At 53.7% G+C, this 24348-nt stretch overlaps 2 protein-coding genes across 2 annotated transcripts; one reads left to right on the forward strand and one right to left on the reverse strand.

The window, feature by feature from the left end:
• Positions 1 to 294: 294 nt before the first annotated feature.
• LOC148411216 (parvalbumin beta-1-like) lies at positions 295 to 6917 on the reverse strand. Its single transcript, XM_088438060.1, has 7 exons — positions 6742 to 6917; positions 6570 to 6620; positions 3643 to 6197; positions 3018 to 3088; positions 1499 to 1631; positions 1163 to 1272; positions 295 to 657 (listed from the first exon to the last, which is right to left on the reverse strand). Exons 4-7 carry the CDS (start codon positions 3076 to 3078, stop codon positions 632 to 634), a joined length of 330 nt encoding a protein of 109 aa, XP_088294186.1. The 5' UTR covers positions 3079 to 3088; positions 3643 to 6197; positions 6570 to 6620; positions 6742 to 6917; the 3' UTR covers positions 295 to 631.
• On the forward strand, positions 5651 to 24218 carry lmtk2 (lemur tail kinase 2). Its single transcript, XM_088438031.1, has 14 exons — positions 5651 to 6106; positions 10772 to 10893; positions 11034 to 11181; positions 11261 to 11337; positions 11421 to 11539; positions 12054 to 12141; positions 14526 to 14656; positions 16530 to 16614; positions 17537 to 17658; positions 18836 to 18985; positions 19118 to 21872; positions 21947 to 22058; positions 22121 to 22339; positions 22405 to 24218. Exons 1-14 carry the CDS (start codon positions 6004 to 6006, stop codon positions 22431 to 22433), a joined length of 4260 nt encoding a protein of 1419 aa, XP_088294157.1. The 5' UTR covers positions 5651 to 6003; the 3' UTR covers positions 22434 to 24218.
• Positions 24219 to 24348: the final 130 nt, after the last annotated feature.

The following is a 24348-nucleotide window of genomic DNA, read 5'->3' on the forward strand; positions in this document are numbered from 1 at the left end:
CTTGAACAGATGTAGAAAATGTCCATTTTATCCCAAATCTGGAAATATGTATATACTGTATACGAGTGAGGCGCGCCGATGACGTCAGGATTCTGGCCTTATTTTTCACTTCTAGGGGGCGCCACCGCCCCGTGTTTGGGCTCTCTCTGGGCCAGCTGTCACTCTTGCCGCTAACGAGAGCCGGAACTTGAGAAGGGCCAAGTTTGGTGTGGTGCGAAGCTTGCAGGTCTCGCACGCCTCCCAAAGCCGCCCCTCCCGCAAAACAAAAAGCCTCAAAGACCTGCGTCCGGTATGTGAGCGCTAGAAACCTCTTGTAGGCCTATCTTGCAAGCGCGGCTTTCCCCTGCCAAATCCCTCAGCCCATTCGGATGACGTCACCGTCGCGCGCGCGCGCGCTCGTTCAAACAAGCGGTAAGCAAGACATGTTTTCCACCAAATGAGTACTTTATTCACTCCGCCTCAAGTTTGCCCGCATTGGCACACAGCGGCGAAAGATCGCGCTCCAGTGTCGACAAGATCGAAGTCCGCAGGCAGCTCATAAATAAGCTATAAAAAAATAAGAAAAAGACTCGCTCGGCCGGCGATTAGCGAAGACCTCGGCAAAGTCCGGGGGCTCTTGGTCAGGGGGAATTTAGGCCTTGACCAGGACTGCGAATTCTGTCCAAGACAGGAAACAGACGTGAGCGATTAGCGTACCGCAAGCTGGCTTGGCTCTCTGTTATCTTTAACGTTGAATAATTGTGGAGAGGCCTTTGTCATTTTTTGAAACTACCTGGTATTTTTGTGCTTCCCGATAATCAATGGAACCACTTTCTTTTGAAACGTTTGTATATTGCCTAGGTCATTATGAACGGAATCCAGCCCCAGTGGACTTTCCTTGTATTGTTAAAAAAAAGGGGGGGGGGGGGGTTGCACAATAGTGAGAATGTTAGTACAAATGTGTTGGCTTTCGATTGTACTCAACTTTACTTACTTACGTCAAATGATATTAGCGTCTACCTCAACTGAGCGTGGGAAGGGCCCTTAACGCACTCAAAATGTCTCCAAATAACTTTTTAGTGTTGTTTAGCGCATGCTCGCCGTTGCCTCTCTACTGGACACGGGCGTTAATAAATTGTGATTTCGGTTGGGATCGTTCGGCGGAGGTTTCGTGTCGTCCTACCGTCGATTCCGATCTTGCCGTCGCCGTCGGTGTCTCCGGCGGCGAGGAAGGCTTTGGTCTCCTTGTCGGTGAGCGCTCTGGCAGACGCCGAGAAGTTCTGCAGGAACAGCCTGACGAGCGGGCCAACGCAACGCCTCGCGTTAGTCGGCAAATTGGCACGTTAAAAACAACAAAAAACACTTTTGTCGGACGGCGGGGGACTTAAAAGAATATGAAAACTTGAAATCGTGGGTGACGCTCTGAAGAAGAGAAATGCGGGTCGCTTTTGCTAGCGAGCTAGCCAGCCGTGAAATGCGAGCGCTGCAACGTGTGCTAATGTGCTATTTGAGGCCTGACTTGAGCTCCTCCTCCTCGATGAAGCCGCTGTTGTCCTGGTCGATGATCCGGAAGGCTTTCTTCACGTCGTCGGCGGACTTGTTGGCCAGACCGCACGCCTTGAAGAAGGTCTTGAAGTCGAACGTGTCGGCGGCTGCCAAGCAAACGCTCGTGTGAAAAACGCACGTCCGCAAACGGAATCTCAATAGGATGAGATTCCATTTGTTTTACTTACAGGTAAAAGTGTTCAGAAAACTAATCTTAGTATTCCAAGGTTGTTTTGTTTCAAAAAATATTCATTTGGTGAAACTAACAGCTAACTGAAACTAACAGCTATTCAACGCTGCAGATTTGGCCGATGGGAATATGCGCATGTTGTGCGTTGCGACGTTATGTGTTCCATGAAGTCAAACGCTTCCCGGCAGCAAAATAAAAGTTAGTAGCAAGAACTTTGCATTTTGAGAGGCAGGCTAAGCCGCTTAATGAAGTCATTGAAAAGCTTGCAAATGGCATAAGTTGTCCGCTAGTGCCCCCGGGTGGTTTTGGGGTCCCGACAGAAAAATTTCTCTCGCACCCTATTGGCGAGTCGCCCTTCAAGGCTTTCGTGCAAAAATCGGCGAAATGCATGATAAATATCAGGTTTTCAATATGTCCGAAACTGACAATCTTCCGCCACTTGGTCCAGCGCCTCCGGGGGGGAACTCCAGGCGTTCCCAGGCCGGCCGAGAGAGACGGTCCCTCCGGCGTGTCCCGGCTCGACCCCGGGGCGTCCTCCCCCGGGGGGGGCGGGGGGGGGGGGGGGGGGGTCCTAACCAGATGCCTCAACTGGCCCCTCTCGACGTGGAGGTGCGGCGGCTGGAAGCTCCTTCTTCACCGCGACAGACCGGCACGGAGTGCACCGATCTCCCGTTCCATCCTACCCTCGCTCGTGAGCGAACGAGAGCGCGAGATACTTGAACTCCTCCACTCGGGGCGGGACCTCACCCCCGACCCGGAGAGGGCATTCCACCCTTTTCCCGCCGAGGATCACGCTATCAGATTCGGAGGGGCAGAGCTTCTTCCCGGCCGCTTCGCGCCCGGCTGCGAACCGCTCCGGCGAGAGTTACGGCCGAAGAAGCCGACGGCACCGCGTCACCCGCAAATAACGGGGACGCGATGCCGAGGCCCCCCAAGCGGACCCCCTCAACGCTTCGGCCTCGGGAAAGTCACCAGTCAACAGAACGGGTGACCTGACCCCGACCGGAAACGGATTCCGCTTCGGCCGGAAAGGCGGACCAAACTCGGCGGCGCGGGGACCGAACGGCCCTCATCCGGGCGTTGGGTACCCCGTGCTCCCCAAAGAGTCCACAAAGAGCATGTGCTTACGCTTGATGATTGATGTGCTTACGATTGATGATTACGCTTTCAAAGATTACTTCTTGTAAAAATTGCGTTTGCCCCAGAAGGGTGGCCATACAAATTTTGAAGAAGTCGGGGAAAAAGGCCCAAATGGAAGCAGAGCAAAGCCAGCCCGACGGACGGTGTCCGTGACGCGTCTCACCTGCGCAGCCGCTCAGAGCGGCTTTGACGTCAGCGTCATTGAGGACCCCGGCGAAGGCCATTTTCTCTGAACTGCGAGAGGGACGAACAAGAAAGGAAAAAGGATAACGCGGCGAGGCTGAAAAACGGACACTTTGACTCCAAACGGGACGCCAATACAGCAAATGGTGACGCCGTGGCAAACATCTACGCGGCTCCTACTGCGTAAGTCGGTTTTGCTGATGCCCGCCCCTCCCAAGGAGATAAAAAACACGGGCCGCGTCATTTTTCGCCTGCGAGTCCCCACCCGGTCCGACTCGCCGCACAAACGGCCTCCTCGCGATCGCGGCGATAGTCCGGGCCCGGCGTGGAACAAGCGTCCTCCGAGCGGGGATCCCGGCCTCTTTCGAGTCAAGTTTCCGGTGAAAAATCTCCCGGCTCTGCCCCGCTCAACAAATCAGGCCGCTTTGCGCCAAGAAAGCTACTCGCCACTAGCGGACGCTAAGCTCCTCCGGAAAGTCCGGTTACCGGCGAGAACTCTACTTGGCTCTATCCGACTTGGCTCTATTCGACTTGGCTCTACTCGACTTGGCTCTGGGATTTTTTGGCGGGGGCCGGGCCTTTCTCATTTTGGGCCGCGCACTCACCTTTGCGCTGCGTGGAGGCGAGTGAAAGGAGCGAGGCGGATTGGATCGGATGCCTCGCCCTCCTCTTATATACGCCCCAGCAGGGCCATTTACAGCCTTTGCTTTGGGCCGCGGGTATCGGGTGCCAAGTGGCAAGGGCCGCGCCTCGAAAAAATGTGTCTACTAGCCCCGTCTATTTTGAGGGCAACAAACGAGAGACGCTCGCGCGCGTGGGCCAATGGCGAGCGGCCAGCGGAGGCCGAGCAAAAGTCCGCCGCGCCGGGAATCCGAGAAACCGGGATGCGCCCGTCGCCCCGATAATGACTTCTAGCCTCGGCTTACAAGCGCGTGCGCGTTGACGCTTTTATATCCGGGGCTCCCGAGCGCAGCGCAAAAAGTCCCCGCGGCAAGGTCAACCGGAGCTCATTCATCGCGCCGTTTCCTTCCCGATCGGAACAAAGGCCGAAATCCCGTCTAGATATTTGCGGTCATACGAGGGAATTCTGCCGCTTTGCTCCGGGACGGGGGAGGGGGGCGGCAGCTCGAGCGGGGAAGCTCGGACTTCCCTCTCCCCGGCCCCCGCTCTCCTTGTCTTTACACAACTTGCAAATGTGGCACTTTAGCCAGCAACTTCAAGTTGTATTTGCATTCGCGGTTCCTCGGCTTATCTCGTAGGCCGTGTTCAGCTCGTTCAAAGCAGCAGACATCCTCAACGCATTTATGGAGCGTTTCCAGGAAAGCTTTTGCGCCTTCCGCAACCCGCGGCAGCTGGCTTCGCGACACGCCGGCTTTCCGTCGCCGGCCAGTCGGACACGCGCCGTCCGTCGCTGACTTTTATCGCCTGTGATTTCAGCACTAGATAGTGGAGAGCTCCCCTTCGGCCCCCTCTGCGCATTGACATTTTTTGTTTTTTTTTAGCAGTTACAGTACAGACTGGGGGATGGCTGGATTCCGTAACCTTCATTAGTCTGGACATACGAAAGAACACGAACCCAAACCAAAATGGTATCCAGGATACTGAGAGAATTACAATGGCATATCAAACATACTTCAGGTGAAATTTGTGCTCCTTTAAATCAAGTCATTATCCCGTCGGATTAAATACATGGCTTTTATGTTATTTGTACGTCCTGCTTTACAATGAAAACCTTGTGGAACTTTTTTGAAAGTGATGTTTTAACGGATTTATTGAATACTTGAAATTAATAATGAAAATTCCTTGGATCAGAGGTGTCCAAACTATGGCCCGCGGGTCATTTGTGGCCCGCCATCCACAATTTTGCGGCATTCTACCAAGATTACATTTTGACATGGTCCACAATGCTTTTAAAAAAAACTAATTAAAAAGGTTTGATGATGGTGAAAAAAACTGGATTTTTGAAGTTGTTTTTTTTTTATATAAATACCTACTTTATCTAGACTGTAATTCAGGCTAAGCCACTCAATGAAGTCATCGAAAGGCTTGCAAATGGCATTTTGCTCGCTAGCGCCACATGGTCTTATCTGCCCTGTGTCTTCTCAGGAATCAGTCATGAAAAACGTGTTTTGTTTTGTTTTTAGTTCAATTTTCATTGTGTGTTTGAATACACTTGTCTAATTATGCTTGGTTTCACTTGGAATTTACTTGATTAAAAATGACTTGTGTGTTTGAACAGACTTGTCCAGTTTGCTTTGTCTGTTTTGTCGTGAGGCTTAACATTCTTGAATAACTGGAAATGATTTTTTTTAATGTATACATCAAACCTTTTGAGGTTTTCAGCTCAATAAAAATCTGGCCCCCGGGCCTCGAGTTTGACACCAGTGACCGGATTTTTTTTTTTTTTTTTAAGTAGGGCAGCTTTTTGTTGGTGTTTTCGTGGCTATGTTATATTTGCACGCATGCACTCGGCGCTCAGTCTCCAAGTTGTAAATTGGGCGCAAACTTGAAGAAAACTTCGTGACAAACGACGAACGCTGCCGATTGGTCGGACGATAGAGCGTGGCAGCGTTCGAAGCCGCGATTGGCCATTGCGACGCATCAGTTGGGCGACGGTCCCCGCCCCGTTTGGTGACGTAGGAGCGGGCAAGGAACATGGCGCTTCGGAGGGGACGCGTTTGACGGCAGTCCGCTTGGATATCCTCGTTTCGCTCGAAAGAGGCCGGCAAATATGATCGGGCGGCGAGCGCTTCCGCACCTTTCGCCCTCGGGGGGGGGACGCCGGAAACGGCCGTTTTGTAGCCGCTTAGCTTAGAGCGTTTGCCGCCGCCATGCTAGCCGAAGCTAAGTGGCTAACGAGCGACAGAACGCTCGACATCAACCCTCGATCGGCGACCGATGACTGACGGCCGGGCGATTTGTCGCTTGTTGACGACGCCCGAGCGTCTCGCGGCTTGTGTCCGAGCATGAAGCGCCGCCTTGGGAACGTTTTGCGGCTGCTCGGCGCGGTCCTGCTGTGGGCGTGCTGGCCGGCTCAAGGTGCTCCTCTTCACTACCAGCACGGCGCAGGTAAGACGTCGGCCCGATTCGGGTTCCGATTGCCTCTGTCCCTGGGTTCCGATTGCCTCGGTCCGTCTTTCTCCGCCGTCGTAAATGTCCCCTGCCGAGAGCCAGTGAGATGAAAAAAAAAATCCGAATGAATGGCTGCGCTCATTCCGACACGCTTTGATTTGTCGTTATTGCGTTCCGTCCAATCCCATTTCAGCCTTTGAGTTGCTATGTCAAGCTAATCGGCTCGCTCGTGGCCTTCGCAACCTGAGGCACTGTTGACCGAAAACTAATATTCCGTTTTAATCACCCTCGCAACGCCGGCGAGCTCCAAGACCACCGGCCCCGTTTCTGCCCTCCGATTGGCTGCTCCCTTCCCAAATTATTACACACTGACGCTTGTGATGGTCGAGCATCTGTTGGGCTACGGCTCAAGATGCGCTTTCAGTTCGATGGAAGTCGATCATTCGACGGCAATACTTACGAATACGAAGGTCTCGTTTGTGCAACGCGCTTGGCGCATAGCGTGCCAGTCCTTCTCAAATAGTGGGACATTGGAACAAGTAGTTAACAGTTTTTGAAAGTTAGTTTTTAGTGCAGGATACGATTTTAGGTAAACGACTTTTATCGACGCTAATCGTATTTCGAGTTAGCACCTTGAGTGTTGGGGCGAGAAAGGTTTTCTCCTTCCCGGGAGGGGGGCTTTGCAAAAAAGAATTGAGAAGCATTGCTCTACGCTCAACTGCCAAAAGGATGCACGAGTCGCAAAACGGAAAAGTATCCAATCGGGAGAAACAAATTCAAGAGGTCAAAAAAGAGGGGAAAATGTAAAGCCGCCTGAGACTTTGATGTTAAAGACATCCTTTATGTGAAAGAAAAACGGGGATAGAGTTGAAATTACAAATGACCGAGGACCAATGGCGGAATATTTGTCAAACACAATCTGCAGTATTTGAAGGGAATTCAATGGGAAAAATATTCATCAATACTCCCCCCCAAAAAAGAAGTGGTGGCGTGCCCAGCAGGCTTGATGGAGGGCATGCGAACGCATAGATGTTGACTACGCACATATGACAAAATATGCTGTACTTAAACACGGTGTGTTGACGTGTGTGGGAGAGCAAAAACATATGAGGAACGTCACCTGGGGAATTTAACCCGGGACATCGCGGAGGAGGGAAAAAAAGTTGTTTTTTTCTACCCCAAATTTTGTGAAAATTTTGACGGATTGGCGGTTCGGAATTTTAGCCAGAAACGTTTGGCGGGCCACATAACACGATCGTGCCGGGCCTCCAGTCTGACACCCGTGGTCGAAATGTTCCCACTCTCGAATGCAGACGCGCAAAGTTGCCGCCTTGTCGGCGGGCCATTTTGCGTCACGGTCCGCGAGCGGCGACTCGGAAGTCCGACCGGAAGGCGAGATGGCAAGATCTCGCCGTCGCCAATTTGTTTCCTTCAAGCTTGCCAATGTTGTGTTCCGTCCTCAATTTTTCTTGCAACTTTCTGCAGGTACCGTCATACAATTGTTGTTTACGAATCCCACGGCACCGTCCCAAGTCAGGACTGACTTTGGGTGTGCCCTTTCAATCGGAGATCGTCGGTGTTAGCGGAATAAAGCGTACGCAGATATGCGACGGTGTCGGAGACCTCAGTAAAAGCTGCGGGGATTATTTTACACTGAAAGTGCCGGTGTAAAAGTGCAAGGCACATTCCAAGTTTATCATCCCTAGTCAATTATTAGCAATGTGTCGAGTGCTCTATCATAAGACAGTTGGCAGGAAGCAAAATGTTTTTTTCCTTTTTTTTAATGTCGGGACCTGTCCTTTGCCCGGTCTTCAAATGGAAAAATGGGCGGATTTGCTAGAATGCAACTGGTGACTCCCAATGACTTTTTGCTTTTTTCCATCGGGGAGCCATCGGGGCTCCCCGCTGTGAGTCACTCACAAGTGAAACTTTTTCTATTTCCGACGCTTCATTTTTGCCATCCAAATGGCACGATAGTGTTCCCGGCCCGTTTTGCATCAAACACAAAATATAAGCGAAGCGTTGGAAGAAATACAGTAGCTACCTAGTAAGGGGACAGTAATTCCTCCCTGTTGGACACCTATCAATCAAATCATCACTGTTGGACACCTGCCTGCGCTTTTGCTTGTTCTTGTCTTTTTCTCTCAATAAATGAGTCAGAAAATGTCACATTTTGCCAATATTTGCTCACTTTTTTCAGGAGCAATTGAAGTTTGAAATTTGGCAAATACGTGTCAATATAATAGGTTATACGTGATGCATGCAAAGAATTTCCACTTTGGGTCCGCGGGAGTGCCGCTGTCTTTTGCCAAATAATAGGTAACTCCGAATTTCATGGCTGCTGGTCCCCCTTCCAGCTTGTGTCCAGGCCCAAGGCTAGCTTCCAAGACTGGAACAGTGTCAGGGTAGCATGGCTGCAAGCGCCTTAAAAGCGCCGAACCTGAGAGCTTGGCCCTCAGTGGGAAAAGGGTGGACGTCCCAGAACACCGGAGGCGCCGCGTCTTTAGCCGGCCCGGGAAGAGGGGGGTGTGGGCTTCCCCGCCGAGGCCGCCGCCCCCGCGACCCGACCCCGGATAGGCGAAGATGACGGGCGTTCACTGTCCAGAGCCCGAAAGTCGGAGGGTTTGGACAGGTGTCGCTCTTTGACCATCAAAAAAAAAAAGAATCGCTTCGTTTGCTTTTCGCTTGCGCTTTTTACCCTTCGGTAATTGGATCGAGCGCACTCGCGGCGCACGCGTCCGCTCATTTTTTTGGCTCACTTCCCTCGAGTTGCATTTTCCAATAGTTTCGCCGCCGTACAGGTGCGATCGTCAGCTCCGCCCGGCGTCTTATCGCATGTGACAATCGGGTGACGCGTCCCTTCTGCTCGCAGGCTTGAACGTTGACCCCGCTTTCCTCGGCGCCGCTCGGACTTTGCGTAACCTCCCGTTCGAATCTCACGTAGCCGCCAGTGGCGACGTCTTTATTTCATGTTATACGTCTGGAACTAGCGCCGGGAGACATTTCCCAAGTGGGTCAACCCTTCCGCGTCTACGCGAAGGTCTGCTTGAAATATTGAGCCCATATAACCGCCGTTCTCCGTGAGACTCCAGCCATTTGGATGGGAACGGGAAGGGACAACTGTACAGTTACTGTACTGCATAAGGATTGATCATTTAAGTCAATATATGTCCCGCAATAATAATTGTAATGTAAAGTATAAGTACCTTTCACACGTAAAAAAACTCAGGTACCCACATAGACATGCAGGAAAGTTCCATCATGACGGCAGTTTGCGCTTTTTCACTTGCTGCGCGGGGGTTCCGGTCCCCATTAACCGCCAAAACGAGGGTTTACCGTACTATGGCTGCTTTGGACTCGTGTGTGCGTGTAATACTTTGAATGCATTTCCTTGCTGATGGCGAGCTGTAGCACCGTGGCTCGGCCCATCCGCCAAAATGAGCTTGAAGTACGTCACGCGGCACGATCCCAGAAATCTCACGTCGACATCTCTGATTTCTCAAATGCCGGGTGTCTTCGCGCCGGATACTTTCGCAGGTCACGCGCCCTTTTCAGCGGCGCGGAGGGATATTTTCGAAATGCTCGGCAGCCTTGATATTTTTATACGAGGTGTAAATCTTCAACTCGAGAGTACGTATTTGACGCCTCATAAAGCGGCGGCGTCTCGGTCCGTCAACTCGCGAGTTTTCTTTTGGATCGCGATGCTTTTCAATGAGGAGAGAGTCGGAGCTTGGTGCCTTCAAGGGCAATAGACAAGCAAACGGGATTTCGGCGGCCGTTTTCTTCTTCCCTGGGCAGTGCGACCGCGAGGCTTATTAAGCCACGCGGTGATCCCATTAGATGCACACCGAAGGGAGCGCTTTCAAAAGCTTGCATGCTTTCGTTGGCCCAAAGAACACAAGCCGCTTACAAGAAAAGGCTTCATTTAGAAGTGGATTGAACTGCCCGACAAATCATACTTGTCTTTGTCATTTTAGCAAGAAGTAGATCAGCCTCATGGCACAGGATATTCCCGACTTCCTTGAAACGTGTCGGTAAAGAAAAAGGAAGGTGTTAGGTTCATTTTCAACCTAATGGTACACGTGCGCTACAGCAGAGGTCCGTGGATCAACTGGTACCAGTGGGCCGCACCTGAAATCATGACGTTTGCAACTGATTTAGTTCACCCTGTATCAGTAAATACGTTTGCGCTTTGTTGGCTTTGCTTGATATTTATTTTTTGGCGCCGCCTCTGGCCGCTGTTGATATTGCATTTCCAGTCCACCCGGTACCTCTCGAAGGGAAGGCGTATTGAAAGTCGACAATATTTTAGCCTTCTAGTGTGTTTTATTTTTCTGTATGCTTTTCCTTTGCTATCACACCTCAAAAACATCCAAACGCCCGAGTTGTGTCAAAATGTCAGCCAACGTAAACTACCGAACTGCAGTATCTACTGTTGTTTTTCTTTTTAATTTTAGTTTTTGATTTGAGGTTCTTCATGTGTTTATGTAATATTTTATAATATGATAAGATGATATAATACAATGTATTATAATTATGTAATGATATATTTAATTCTATGATCTTTTTCCGTTTGTCATGTGTTTTTATGATCAATAAATCAATTGAAAAATTGAGAGGAAGTAATGGGAAGTAAAGCGCGTCCGCTTTCGTCCCTTCCAGACAGCGGGCCGGGGGGTCCGTTCTACGCGTCCGCCCTCTTGTCGCTGGCGGCGCTGGCGGCCCTGGCGGTGCTGCTGCTGAACTGCGTGACCTGCTGCAAGGAGAGGGAGATCAACTTCAAGGTGAGACGCGATCGGCCCCAAATGTCCGGCGCGCGGCCGGGAATCCGAGGGCGTCGCCGCCACCCGACGCCTTTTTGAAATACGTTTCATTTACGCCGCCTTTTACGGCCGCGGCGCCGGACGCTTTACGGCGGAGCTAGGAATTCGAAGACCACTTTGACGACGAGCTGGACTTCACGCCGCCGGCCGAGGACACGCCGTCTATGCAGTCGCCGGCCGAGGTGTACACCCTGGACGTCTCCCCCGCGCTCCTGCCCGGGCCTCCGCACCTTGGACCGCCGAGCGCAGGTGGGCAAAAACGCCTCCGTTTGTCAACTTTGGACACGCGAGGCGGCAAACCACTTGTTTTTCCGGCTCGGGTTCCCAGAGGCCTCGGCGGGCTCGCGGGTATCCCGTCACGGTCTGAGTTACATTCAGGAGATGGGCAACGGATGGTTCGGCCAGGTTTGTGGGCCCCCACCGAGGGAAAGCGCCGCGCCGCGCCGCGCCGCCCGTCGGAGGTTTGTTCTCAACCGGTTCTTGGACAGGTGATCCTGAGCGAAATCTATACGGATCCGGCTGGCGCCAGAGTGGTAGTCAAGGAGTTGAAAGCCAACGCAAATGCCAAGGAGCAGAATGACTTTCTGCAGCAGGGGGACCCTTACAGGTGAATGTCTCTTTCGGAATCGACAAACACGATCCGCCGTCAATCATTCCGCACGCGAGCGCCAAACACAAGTCGGCATGCGGCGAGTTTACAAATGATGAATGAATAACAGATAGAAAAAAAATACCGTCTGCAAGAAAATACATCATGTTCCAATGAATTTGCCCTTGATTTGAAAAGGCATATCTAGCGCTCCAGCCATAGCATTAAAATTGCCCGAGGTGGTACCTGAAGAAACCTCTTCCCCCTTTTGAAAGCCAGCGCTTAAGGCAGAGGATATTCACGTCGGAGCAACACATGTAGACAGACACCATAAGGAGAGCCACGTGACTGCGGCTGTCCAAGGCGACGGGGCCAGAAAGAGACACATTGTCTATCGAATTGTTTTTGCGGCACAAGCGTTGTCACGGAGCAAAGTCCATTTGTATCTCAAGGCACCGCCGTATGTATGGGTTTGGCGTAAAGGGCTCGGATGGAACCGCGGCCTATTGGCCTTGTTGTTTTCTCCCCGCAGAGTACTGCAGCACCCCAACATCCTCCAGTGCCTGGGACAGTGCGTGGAAGCCATTCCCTTCCTGCTTGTTTTCGAGTACTGCGAGATGGTGAGTGAGCGGGACCGTCGCTCGCTAAACCCGTTGGAATGTGTAATTACGTAACGTTCGGAATGGCAAGCCGCGCCGTTTGAAAACGCGCCTTTGACTTGGCCGCCGCGTCCACTTGAGTTTGGCGAACGCTTCAGGATGGAGATGGGATTTGTTTTGCGGCGACGTCATCGCCATTTTAGACACGAAAAGACGTCGGGCAACTGGTGCAGGCGATGCGCCATGCCAGAGTTTGAGTGACGGCCTGGAACGTCTTCATCTACTCTACTCGCTGATGCGTGCTACGGATATCGGAGCGACCTTCCGCCGCTTCCAGTGTTGCTTACCAAAGTCTCGGCATTCCCACGTCGGGCGCGTTCAAAGTCCTCCAAATCTGTTTTCATTCATTGTACGCACGCGTGGCCAATTGCGCTCGTACCACTCCGGAGTGGCAGCGCAAAGTCAATATTTAGATTTTGCCCTTGTGATCTTGTCGACGGATGTGGTCGCGTTTGACATGTCCGCTACGCCATAGTGGATATCAATGGACTTTATTGATCAGAAATGCGAAGTATTCATCATACTGTTGTTAGGTTCGGGCAAACGAGAACATTTCATAAACAACAAACCAGAAAGAAGTCAAGTAGCTTTTCCCCGCGAGGAGAGCGGACAGGCGGGTGCGCGCGGTTCACCGGCCTAAACTCACACTCCGTCCGCCCCTCAGTTATTCATTTGGGTTGGCCCTAGCTACAAAGGCATCGCTGCCCTAAAGGGTTGGGGGAGACATATGGCAACAATGCAACCATTTCGTTTGTGATCGTAGTGTAGGTCCGAGCTTCTTTCCCAGGAACAACAATACCGACCCCGTGCCGTTTGAACCTTTCCCGCGGGCACTGTGCCCATGACTTAACTAGGAAAACGCGGTGGCTGTACTCCGCGGTGGCTGTACTCCTCGGCGGTGAAACCCGTTGGAGATGCCTGACACACGTTGGTGTGCGTCCTGCGCGTGTCTGTGGAATTTACACACCTGGTGGAAAAAGCCAGCTCGCGAGATGGGAGAAGCCGACCGCTTATCGCGTCCTCCGGGACATGTTGACATGCGCGCGGGCCTGATCTCATCCCCTCGCGCTTCCTTTATTCCTGAAGAGCGACCGCCGACGGGGTAGCCTCTCGTAAATGCCGGCGTGCGCTCTGGGTAACCACTGGACATTCGGGGCAAAAGATCTTCGTGGCTGCCGCGCCAACGCCGTGTTCTCGGTATCTTCTTAACTCATTCCTCAGAGCTTTGTACTGCTGGCTAATCTTCGGCGCGCGACTGTGTTGCAATGCACTTGAATAGCTTTCAGCAAGAAAGTCGAAAAGAGTGTCCACACGACCGCGCCTGCGCGGATAATCCTGACGTTCCTCCAGGAAGCGGTCCCATCCGCAAATACCCTTGTCATCTTTTCAAGGCGAGATCAACTTTAAAAAAAAAAACACAAAAACAAAACAAAGCTCCTGCTTTGCAACGTACAACCGGCCCGGGATTCCTTCTTAGCTTCTTTCTTACGCTTGAGCCCTTCAAACCGGGGGGCCCATCCCTAAATACATGTAGCGAAGTTCAGTTCCTCCACACAAGTGAGGGGAGGAGAAGCGGATCATTTACTGCCCCCTTGTGGCAGCCTCCACACGGTGCATGTACAAACATCTGCACATGTTGCAAGGTTTGCCGCAGAGTACGTACGGAACTGTAAGCTCAATATGTCAATCATGATGTAGATTTATTAGACGTTTTATTTACTGCCAGGGTTTAAATTGGCACCGCAAGTTTTAAATGTATTTATTTTTTTACATTACCTCATGTTTACGTTAAATTGATTTACAAAACAATGTTATAACTTTCCATGAAACCATAGCGCACACTTTTTGCGAAAGCAGTAATATAGTTGCGTTAAAATCCTATTTGGGCGAACATTCAACACATGCGTCGGGAACCACAGAGTGACATCTAAGTAAATAATACAACTACCTAACTAGTAATAAAAGAGGTATTTGAAGCATGCAATCCATTTACAATGTTTTTGGTAATATCAGTTGCAAGTATGTATGAAAGGATATTCATGATCATAAACGTTTACGTGCTTGGAATATCCCCGCGCGAAGGGGTCATTCCTTCATCCATAGGACTTGAATAGATCCTTGTTTAGCGATAGCATAGCGATCAAAAAATGTACTTGAGTTTGTTTTGTATGCAAGACTGAATAGCAAGCATGGAGCCCCATATATCTGTTTTTTTTTTTTTCCCCCATTTCGGCCATAGTGTTTCCAAACGTTGCTTCATAAAATGCCAAAAAAAGAAGAAGAAAAAAAAGCCCGCACAAAGGTATTGAATGTACGAATGTATGGTGTGTGTGGTGTGTGTGCAGGGGGATTTGCGAGGCTATCTGTCTCAGCAGGACTGGACATTCCGAAGCGCTGAGCTGCTGCAGCTGCAGAGGATGGCCTGCGAAATCGCCGCCGGCCTCACTCACCTTCACAAATACAACTTCCTGCACAGGTACGGCAAAGAAACGCCACTTGCCGCCGGCGCAACGCCGTCAAGGCTCTTAAATTGAAAAGAAAAAAACTTTTAAAGTGGCATTTTTTTGCCCGTTTTTCCGGTTAAACCGGAATCACTTTGTCGTTGTACTAGTAGAACAAAATTGCCAGGTACTATTGTCCTGATTAGTGTGTCATCATCAGTGCCCTTGTTGCCCGATGATTTTTATTGCCTACTTTGTACACTTTATTATGTGCTCTATTGTTTGGAAAAGAAAACTGCTCAGGGAAGTGAACAGAATAAGAATTTCATTGTGTAGTGTTACTCTTACTGGACTGTAGCGTAAACTCTTGAGTTCATCTCAGGTTCTGGCGACCTAGACCATTTAATAAGCAGCAGACCGGAAGGAAGATCACAAACCTTTTCTTGCGAGGAGAGCGGCCTTCTCGGATCTCCTTCCGGTCTGATTACGTGGGGACGGACCCCGCACCGTTCCGTTCTGTGCTGAGGTCATCGTGCCCGCGATTTGGTCATGAAATCGTCGTGCCTGTGAGACCGCTGCGGGAGACGCGACAACTCCAACAGAAAATATCCACCTTGCGGAAGCAAACGTGGGATAACCTACATATTCCAACAATTGAGGTGCAGACGATAAAACTGAAAAAAAAACCCACGTCCAACAGTGTCAGAAAAACGAGCAAAACAAGCCCAATCATCGTTTGCGCGGATCTCGTGTGGATTTTCTCCGTTAAGCGCAAACATGGCCCTCGCATAGAATTCAGTGGCTTCGTTCTTGCTTTACGAGCTCGTATGCGGAGAGGTCAACCGGTATATCGCGCTCGTACAAGCGCGGCATCATTTTGGCTCGCGGCGTCCGTGCCGTGCTTCACGTTATACGTCGATGTATGCGGCTTAGGGTCGCGGGCGCAATAAGTAAGCGTCCCAGCGCTTTCTAGCTGCGTGTCAAAGCACCGCGGGGCCTGGCGGCCTTTTCCAAAAAAGGTTCGCGCGGAGCGGAGGCGGCCTTTCATTTTTGACACGCGGGGTGCCGGACCGCGGCCCGGGGTAACCCGGCTCCGTCGGCATGCTGGGAATAAGCCCGGCGGCTTCCAATTACACGCCTGGCCCGCGTTGCCGGCGCGTCAGCTGTCACGGGCAGATGATGATTCCGCTCTTTGCGTGTAAAAGGATAGCCGCCGTCTTTTCCGTCCTTGCTACAACTTGAGGGGACTTCTCTGAGGTTCCCCGCAAGTCGGGGACCCCCGAAAATGCCGAGCCCACGCGGCGCCCGATCCGCTCGCGTACCGCTCCGCCTCGAAGATGAAAAAGAAAAAGCGGTACGGCCTTAAATTGCACGAAAGAGCGTGACCGCGCGCAAAATGGCGCCGGCCTTGTAAGGTGAAGCGCTCGGGCCCGCGTCTCGCCGCCGCGGTTCCCGAGCCCGGCTCGCCCCGCCAATAAATCGCCGTTTGTTTTTCATGCCTTCGCCTTGGCCGAATCGGCACGGCCTCAAAGGGCTTCGCCGGTGAAAAAGAAATCGTACGGAACATCCCAAATACTCAAGGGCGTCCGGGGAGAGAGAAGGAAAAACTCCCATCCGGGGAAAATAAGAAAACTTCAGGAGGGAGCGCAGGCGGGAGGAGCCCCCTTCCGGACTGGACAGGTAGCACGAGTTGCTAAAAATACCACGTCGTTCCGTATTAAGCAGTAAGCGACGGGCGAAGGCCCGCTCACAGGATATTTCCCTTTCGTTCCATTCGGTCGTTAAGAGAGAGGCTCTGCTAAACTCCCAATCAAAATTTGCCAACGGCTCCTGTCGCCTTTCCTGTCCCACTCAATAACGATGATATCGTTGAGAAATTTAACGGCCTGTCTTGTGTTTCCTTCCCAGTGACTTAGCTCTGAGGAACTGCTTCCTGACGGTAGATCTTACTGTCAAAGTGGGAGACTATGGAATTGGGCCCTACGCGTATAAAGTAAGTGGTCTTCCTTTGTCGTCGTTTGCTCACGCAGCTCTTCCATGAGCCGGCGTTGGCTTTTTGAAAATTTTGGCAGATATTACTTGTTGATAAGTCTAGGATGCCTGGGCGCTGTGTGTGTGTGTGTGTGTGTGTGGGGGGGGGGGGGGGCTGTCGTTTTTGTTACAGGGGAAATGCAGCACCTCCTGTTATTCGTGACGAAAAGCAGTCCTGTAAGGCCGGTATCATGCAGGTTTTGCAACGTTCTCTCCCTGGCGCACTTGATTCAAATAATTAGCCACTTAGCGAGCTCTGCTGGAGCTTGAAAATGAACCCTAATCATTTGAGCCAGGTGTGTTTGAGAAAGAAGCTTCAAAAACATGCAGGATACCGGCCCTCCAGGACTGGAATTTGATGCCCGTGTTTTTGACTAACCTAAGTCGTTGAGAGTTGATTTATATTGCTTATTTTTCTTTTGTTAATGTTAAAAAGGATACAGTATTAGGTATGCAATTTTTATTGACAAAAATCTCAGTTGGGGGCGCGAAAGCTTTTCTTTCGTAGGAGGAGGCGTCGCAAAATATAATTGAGAAGCACCGGGTGAAGCCGTCGTTGAATAAAAGAGGCGAAGGCAAAAACGCGGGTCGGGCCGGGTCGGGTCGGGCCGCGCCGGGCCGGGCCGGGCCGGGCCGGGCCGGGCCGGGCCGGGCCCCGGCCCTCCCGTCCGCGGCCTCCCTTCAATTCTGCTGATCCCTCACTTTGAATTTAATACTCCGGCGGAGATAAGGTCACACGGCGCCAGGGGCTATTTGCGGGGAGCTCGGCCAGTCCGAGTCGGCGCGCGCCCGAGCCCAAACGGCTAAACGGCCGTCTTTTGTGGACGCGCGCCGTTGGTAACGGGAGCCGCTCACCCTCCTGTCTTTTGCCGTCGTCATCATAGGAGGATTACATCATCACAGAGGACGATGTCTTGGCGCCGCTTCGCTGGTTGGCTCCCGAACTGGTGGCCGAGCGCCACGGGGGCGTGATCGCCTTGGAGCATACCAAGTCCAGCAACGTTTGGTGCGTATCCGACGCGAGGAAGGGTCCCGCGCGGGGCCGTCGCGCGCTCGCCAAATCGCCCGCCGTCTACCCCCGTTTGGGGGAAAAGCATGCAAAAAAGGATTCTCGAAAGGCGTCCCATTTCCAAATGGCGCGCTGCCGTCCCTTTCGAAATGCCGGCGAGCGGCTTAGGTAGCCCGTAGATAGCTGGGATAGGCACCGGCGACCCCGATGAGGATGAGCGGCGACAGAAAATGAATGGATGGATGGTTGGATTTTTGCCAGCTCGGTGTCATGGTACTTTTGTGGCCCGCTACCAGCTTTTGGCGTTTTTGAAGTGACCGTGGCGCAAGACCGTGACGCTCGGATGCGTTTTCTGCTTTTTGCGGGCCTTGGGAATCGGACAGTGCCGCGAGGTGTCAAACTCAAGGCCCGGGGGCCAGATCCGGCCCGCCGCGTCGTTTCGCGCGGCCCGCCGAATTCCCGTTCCAATTGGAGGTCCCGGTCAAAATGCCACATTTGACATTTTCCCTTCCATCTTCAAGGCAAGCGCTTTTTGCGCTCGCCCTCTCTCTGATTTCAAAACTAGTTGGAAGCGTGACAGAAACCGTAGCTGCAACGTGGCCCCCCATAAGAACGAGTTTGACACCCCCGTTCTAAAGGATCAGGTGCGCACATCCGGCCATGCAAACCCCCGCCGCTGCGCCGGGTGCCCCCGCTCATAAATGGCAGGCGTTCCGCAAGCGGGTTGAATTACGAGAGCCGCGCGGCCTCCTGAATAAAGACGCGTGGAAACGCCGTTGCGACGCCGTCCCCCGGAAAGACCCACTTCGCTCTTCATTAGGTAACGCTTTGAGTTTGCACTTGGCTCTTCATTAGGTAACGCTTTGAGTTTGCACTTGGCTCTTCATTAGGTAACGCTTTGAGTTTGCACTTGGCTCTTCATTAGGTAACGCTTTGAGTTTGGCAGCTGCTCCCGCAGCGGCCGTGTCAATCAGCGAGGACGCCTCGGGCGCGTGAGACGGCTGAAAACTAGCGGCCCCGTGCCAAGCTTTACTCGCCGGTGTCGGCTGCCTTTATTTTTGTTTGGCGGCCACTGAGCGCGGGGGACAAAAACGTCACCGACCGCTAGAGGCCAGCAAAGGCCGATGTTCATCTAACGGTAGCTTGCTCGCCGTCCGCAACGATGTGTCCGCAGGTCCTTGGGGGTGACTTTGTGGGAACTCTTCGAGAACGCCGGGCAACCGTATCCGCATCTGTCTGACCGAGAGGTTCTCAATCATGTGATCAAGGAGCAGCAAGTCAAACTCTTCAAGCCCCGACTGGAGCTTCCTTATTCCGACAGATGGTGAGGCTTTTTCCTCTTTCTTCCGAGAGAACGAGAATCCCTCACTTACTCGGGGGTAAACCCCATCTCTCTTTTGCGCTCGGCCCGTCGTCCTATTTTTGGCCCGGAAATGGACTTGGGTTTTGCTCGCAGGTACGAGGTCCTGCAGTTCTGCTGGCTGCCCCCCGACAAGCGCGCCACAGCCGAGGAAGTCCACCGTTTGCTCATCTACCTGCGCATGCAAGGCCAAAGGGACATGGAGGAGGACTTTGAGCAGCGCTGGGACGCGCTCAAGCCCAGCGTCTCCGCGCGCCAGCCCGCCGTCAAGCGCTCGTCCTTCCCCATCCTGGAGCGGTTTGCCGACGACGCCCTGCAGCAGGACGCGGACGAGGTGCTGACGGTCACGGAAACCAGCAAAGGTCTCACTTTCGAGTACGTTTGGGAGGGAGCCCAGCACGACCACTACGACGCCGGCCGGCCGCGCCCGGACGCCGCCTACCGCGGCCTGTTCTTCCCCGTCTCGGCCGAGGACATCCGGGCTCATTTCCCGGATCCCGCCGGCGGCGGCGGCAACGCTCCGGCGTCGGATGTCCGCAAGCCGGCCGGCGGGGATGCCTATTACATCCCGCTTGAGGATCAAGATGGCGCTCAAAGGACAGGCTTCGATTCCGCCCAGCCGGACTATATCGTTCTTCGGGACGTTGGTTTGGACGAGTCCAGCGCGGACGCTGACTTTTTCCACCGCAGTATCGACTCCAAGGATTCCTACTTGCCGGACAGTCACGTCTGGTCGTCTCTGGAAAACGACAGCCCGTACCGCGCTGATATTTTCGCAGAGGAAGAAGAGTCCAAGCGGGAAGACTCCTCGTCTTGGAAGCGGGATTTTGCCGACTTTCCGGATGGCGGCGGGAACCCTTTTTCTACCGACGCTCCTTTGGAGCGACAAGACCCGGATTCTTTTTCGGGCGGCCGTCCGGAAGCCGGCGCCCTCGCCCACGGGCTTGAGAACCCGCCGGAGAATTTTCACTCCCTCGATCAACGGGACCCGACGAAAGAGGACGCGCGCTTCGCAAATCCTCGGCGGAATTTCCTGTCTCCCGGCGTCGTCCATGAACCGGAGGAAAGATTCAAGATGGCTTCCTGGGACGACCTGGGCCACAGCGGCGGCTTGAGCGCAGCGGATTCTTACTTTAAAGCTGCTTGGAGTAGCGCGTCCCCGAGGGGGGGAGCGTCGGACTCTCCTCGCACCGACTTCGGCCAGCATAATCCCTTTCGGGCGCAAAACGAAACACCCGTGCCTTCCATTAGCATTTTCTCAGAAGACGACGTAAGCGATCAGCTGCCAGCTAGCGACCTTTCTTCCGCCGAGAACCTCGGTGCCCTCCGGCCGTCGGACGGAGGCGCCGACTCCGATTCTCCTCCCGCCCCGGAGAGGTCGGCCGTCGGTCAGGCCCGCGACGGTGTTCCCGCGCTCTCCGAAAGCGGCGAGGCGTCGCGCGGCGCCCATCTCTCCGGCCCCCGCCCCGGACCCTCAAGCGGCGGCGGCGAAGAATTGCACACGCCGGCCTGGCTTTGGGACGGCGGGCGCGTCGACGACCCCGCCGGCGCCCGTCTTTTGAGCGAGCTCGATGACGATGCGGATTTGGAAACGGAAACGAACCTGTCCGACCACGAAGACTTCTTTTCGGATAGGCCGGCCCTAGGGAGATCCTCCCCGTTGGCGTCCGGCCCTTCGCTGGACCGGATCAGCCAGGACAGCTTGCTGGAGGACAGCGTCTCCACCGCCCCGCCCACGGCGGACCGCTCGGCCCAGACGCCGGACTCCCTGGACTCCCCGGACATCCGCCGGCTCGGGGACCGGCGGAAGCTCCAGCCGCCTTTCAAGATAGCCGACAGCGGCTACGAGACGGAGAACCTGGAGTCTCCCGAATGGAACTCCCTGCCCGACGGCCGCGGAGACCTCTCGCCCGAGCCCGAGGGCGGCGGAGCCCGCGGGGAAAACGGCGCCGGGGCCGACCCGCTTCCCCCGGAAATCGTCGTCTCCCGGGCCGAGGGCGGGCCGGACGCCGAGGACCGCCGCCACGTCCGGGAAGCGCTCGCCGGCGCTAATTACAGAGACTCCGCCTATTTCTCGGACAACGAATCGGAGCCGGAGAAGAAGTCGGAAGAAACGAAGGCGGAAGAAACGAAGGCGGAAGAAACGAAGGCGGAAGAAACGAAGGCGGAAGAAACGAAGGCGGAAGAAACGAAGGCGGAAGAAACGAAGGCGGAAGAAACGAAGGCGGAAGAAACGAAGGCGGAAGAAACGAACGCGGAAGAAACGAACGCGGAAGCGTGCGCGGAAGCCGCGTCGCTGCCGAACTCCCCCGGAGAAAGCGCGGCGGGGGAGGAGGATAGCGCTGCCCCGGAAGCGCGGGGCGACGCCGGAGGGCAGGCGGAGATGCGTTTCGACATCCGCCGAAGAGCGACGGAAGTCGGGAGCCGGCCCGATCGGGACGGCGACGGATCGGACTTTTCGGAGCGCCCGCCCGGGTCGCCCTCGCCGGCTCGTCCGCTCCCGCCGGCCGAGGACGGCGCCCGCGCCAAGCTGAGCGGCCGCGACGGCGGCGACGCTCATAAGATCAAAGAGCCGGACGCGGAGGGCCGTTACCTGGGCCGGCGGGACGGGCCGGAAGACGGCGCCGACGCCGACGAGGAGAACGAGAACAGCGACGACTCGGACGAGGACGCCTACCGCCCGCGCGGCGACAGCGACGACGGCGAGGACGAGGGGCCGCTCGCGGTGCCGCTCGTCGTCTCGGACGACGCGCGGGCCAAGAACCTGAGGAGCCTGTTGAAATCGGGCGCCCCGAAGGCCAGGAGGGCCGTGTCCTTCTTCGACGACGTCACCGTCTACCTCTTCGACCAGGTTGCCTTTGCTCCGCTCTTTATTGCCCGATTGCCTACGCTATCCGTCCTAGAACTAACGCGCGTCCGATTCAGGACACCCCCACCAAGGAGCTGGGCGACCACTCTGCGGACGCCGATCCGCGCGCGCCCAGCCGCGGCCCGCTCAACCGCTTCGCCAACTCCGAGAGCTCCACGGACGAAGAAGGTAAACCTTCCCGGCCCCGAACCGGCCGGCGCGCGCTCACGCGCCCTTGGCCCCTCCCGCAGGCGGCGCCTTCGAGTGGGACGACGACTTTCCCTCGGCGCCCGCCTTCCCCCCCGAGACGCGCAAAGAGGCGGCTCCGCCGACGGCCCGCGTCCCCTCTTCGACGGCGGCGCCGCCCGCCTGGGGAAGCTCCTCCAACTACTCGCGCTTCTCCATCTCGCCGGCCGACATGGCCAGCTTCTCCCTCACTCATCTCAGCGACTCGGACGTGGAACAAGGAGGTCCGTCGCTCGCGCGCCTTGCAAAACCAAATACTTGGCCGTTGATTTTTTTGTTTTCCCCCCAGGAAGCAGCGAGGACGGCGAAAAAGACTAGCCCCGCCCGCGATTGACGCCGCTCGGCTCCTCTCCCTCACCCGAGCGAGCGAACGGCCGGAATCGGAGAAGGACGCAAACGGGCCGCGGAAGGCGTCGCCGCGTGCGTCCCTCCGCCCCCCGGAAAAAAAAGAAAAGGTAAATTGCGCCCCTCCAGCCAAAAAGGAATATTGTCTCTGCGGACCCGCAGATTTTCAAGCGTGGCTTTTTCCCTCGCCGCCGCCATTGCTCACTCCCTATCGCTTTGCGGTCTTGCTTTCTCTATTTGTTTTCACGTTCTCCTCTTTGGAGAGATTTGGTTTCTCAGGCCTTTATGCTTAAAGGCGTTAAGTCGAAAGAAGCTTAAGATGATATCAAGGAACTTTGCTCTAAAAAAACAAAACACAAAGGCCGGACGCGCTAGTGAGCACGGAACATGATGGAAGCCAGATAACTTTGCACCCCCCCCCCCCCCCCCCGACAATGTTCCTAGTGAGGCTGCACCAGTTGGCTACGTAATCCCAAAGACATTTTTATTTTTGAAGCGTTCAGACATTCAGTCTCAGGTATATATATATGTAGCTCTGGTTTTCCATTGTCTTTTCAAGCGGTTGGCTAAGAGAAGGCCGCTGCTCAACAAGCACCCAACTGATGGCGACTATCGCTAAGGTCAAATATTGCTTGAGCTACTTACTTCAGGGAATGAAGTCCTAAAGTCATCCGTTCGCCAATCAAATGCTAAAGTAATCTGACTTTTTTCTTATCAAGCACTAAAGTCATGAATTACTTAAAAATCACTTCTCGCACGTCAATACCTCAAGTAACCTATAGTAAGCCATCACTTTGATACTTCAGTATCTAAAGCGGCCAAAGTCATCACCGGACTGAAAAAAATGCAAAAAGTACCTGGAATTGAATGTCCGCACCTTTAAACAAAAAAGGTAAAAAAACAAACAAACAAAAAACGTCATTGGGATTGTAGGAGTTGCGGTCGGGCTATGACGCCGCTCCTCACGAGTGAAGCGCGAGTAGAACAGGGATGTTAGCGGCAACTTTCGTTTTTCCCGCAATGTGGCAGGCACATGCCGTCAAACCGTTGCGCGCTGCCGCTGAGGCCAAGTTCACATAAAACTAGGAGGCGGCGGCGGTGGACGCACGGCTTCCAAGGCCGCCGACGTACTTGAAAGAAAAAGGCGAAAAGAATGCCTTTTTTCACTTGCTTGACTTGCATGCGCTAGTGGAAACCCCCCGGCGTTCTGGCAAAAGGCATCCCACCTTTTCAGCTTCACCTTTTTTGCTTTTTATTTGACCTAAACTCGGACGCTAAAGCGCCGGGAGGGCCGTGGCAAATCAAAGGCGGACCAAACGCGCGCTACCAAATGACCTTTTGAAAGCGGGGAAAAAAATACTGCCCGGCGCGGACGGCGGCGCCGCGTAGAGCGCCTTCGCCGTCTTTTCACCTTTGATTTCCTTTGGTTTTTGCTTCCTTTCAATGACTTTTCCGGTTTTGTTCCGATTCAGATTTGTGTCATTTTATTTCTGTGTACAAACAACCTCAGACCTTGCGTGCGTGCGCGCGAGCGCGGTTGACATTTTGTCGTGAATGAAAAGGGCCCCGCGGCCGATTTCGGGGCGACCTTTGACCTTGCACATGTGACTCGGCGGACGCGAAGGCCGGCGAGTTTGCACTTGAATGACGAGAAGTGCTCACGTTTTTACTTGGCATTGATCATGTCTTAGTGTCTTTCAAGAAGATATTTATAATTCCACTCTTTAATATGAAAATAAATACAAATGAACTTCTCAAGTCTGTGTCATTGCGGAATAGGTCTTTTTCCACCTCGAAAAATGGGGGGAAAAGAAGGACCTTTTACAGTAAGACTGTAAAAATGATGAGGAAGGCACGTCTTTTACAGTGGAGAGTGAGGCCTCGTGTT

This window comes from Hippichthys cyanospilos, chromosome 16 (assembly GCF_059441005.1).
Source record: "Hippichthys cyanospilos isolate Australia breed blue-spotted pipefish chromosome 16, RoL_Hcya_1.0, whole genome shotgun sequence".
Classification (NCBI taxonomy): domain Eukaryota; kingdom Metazoa; phylum Chordata; class Actinopteri; order Syngnathiformes; family Syngnathidae; genus Hippichthys; species Hippichthys cyanospilos.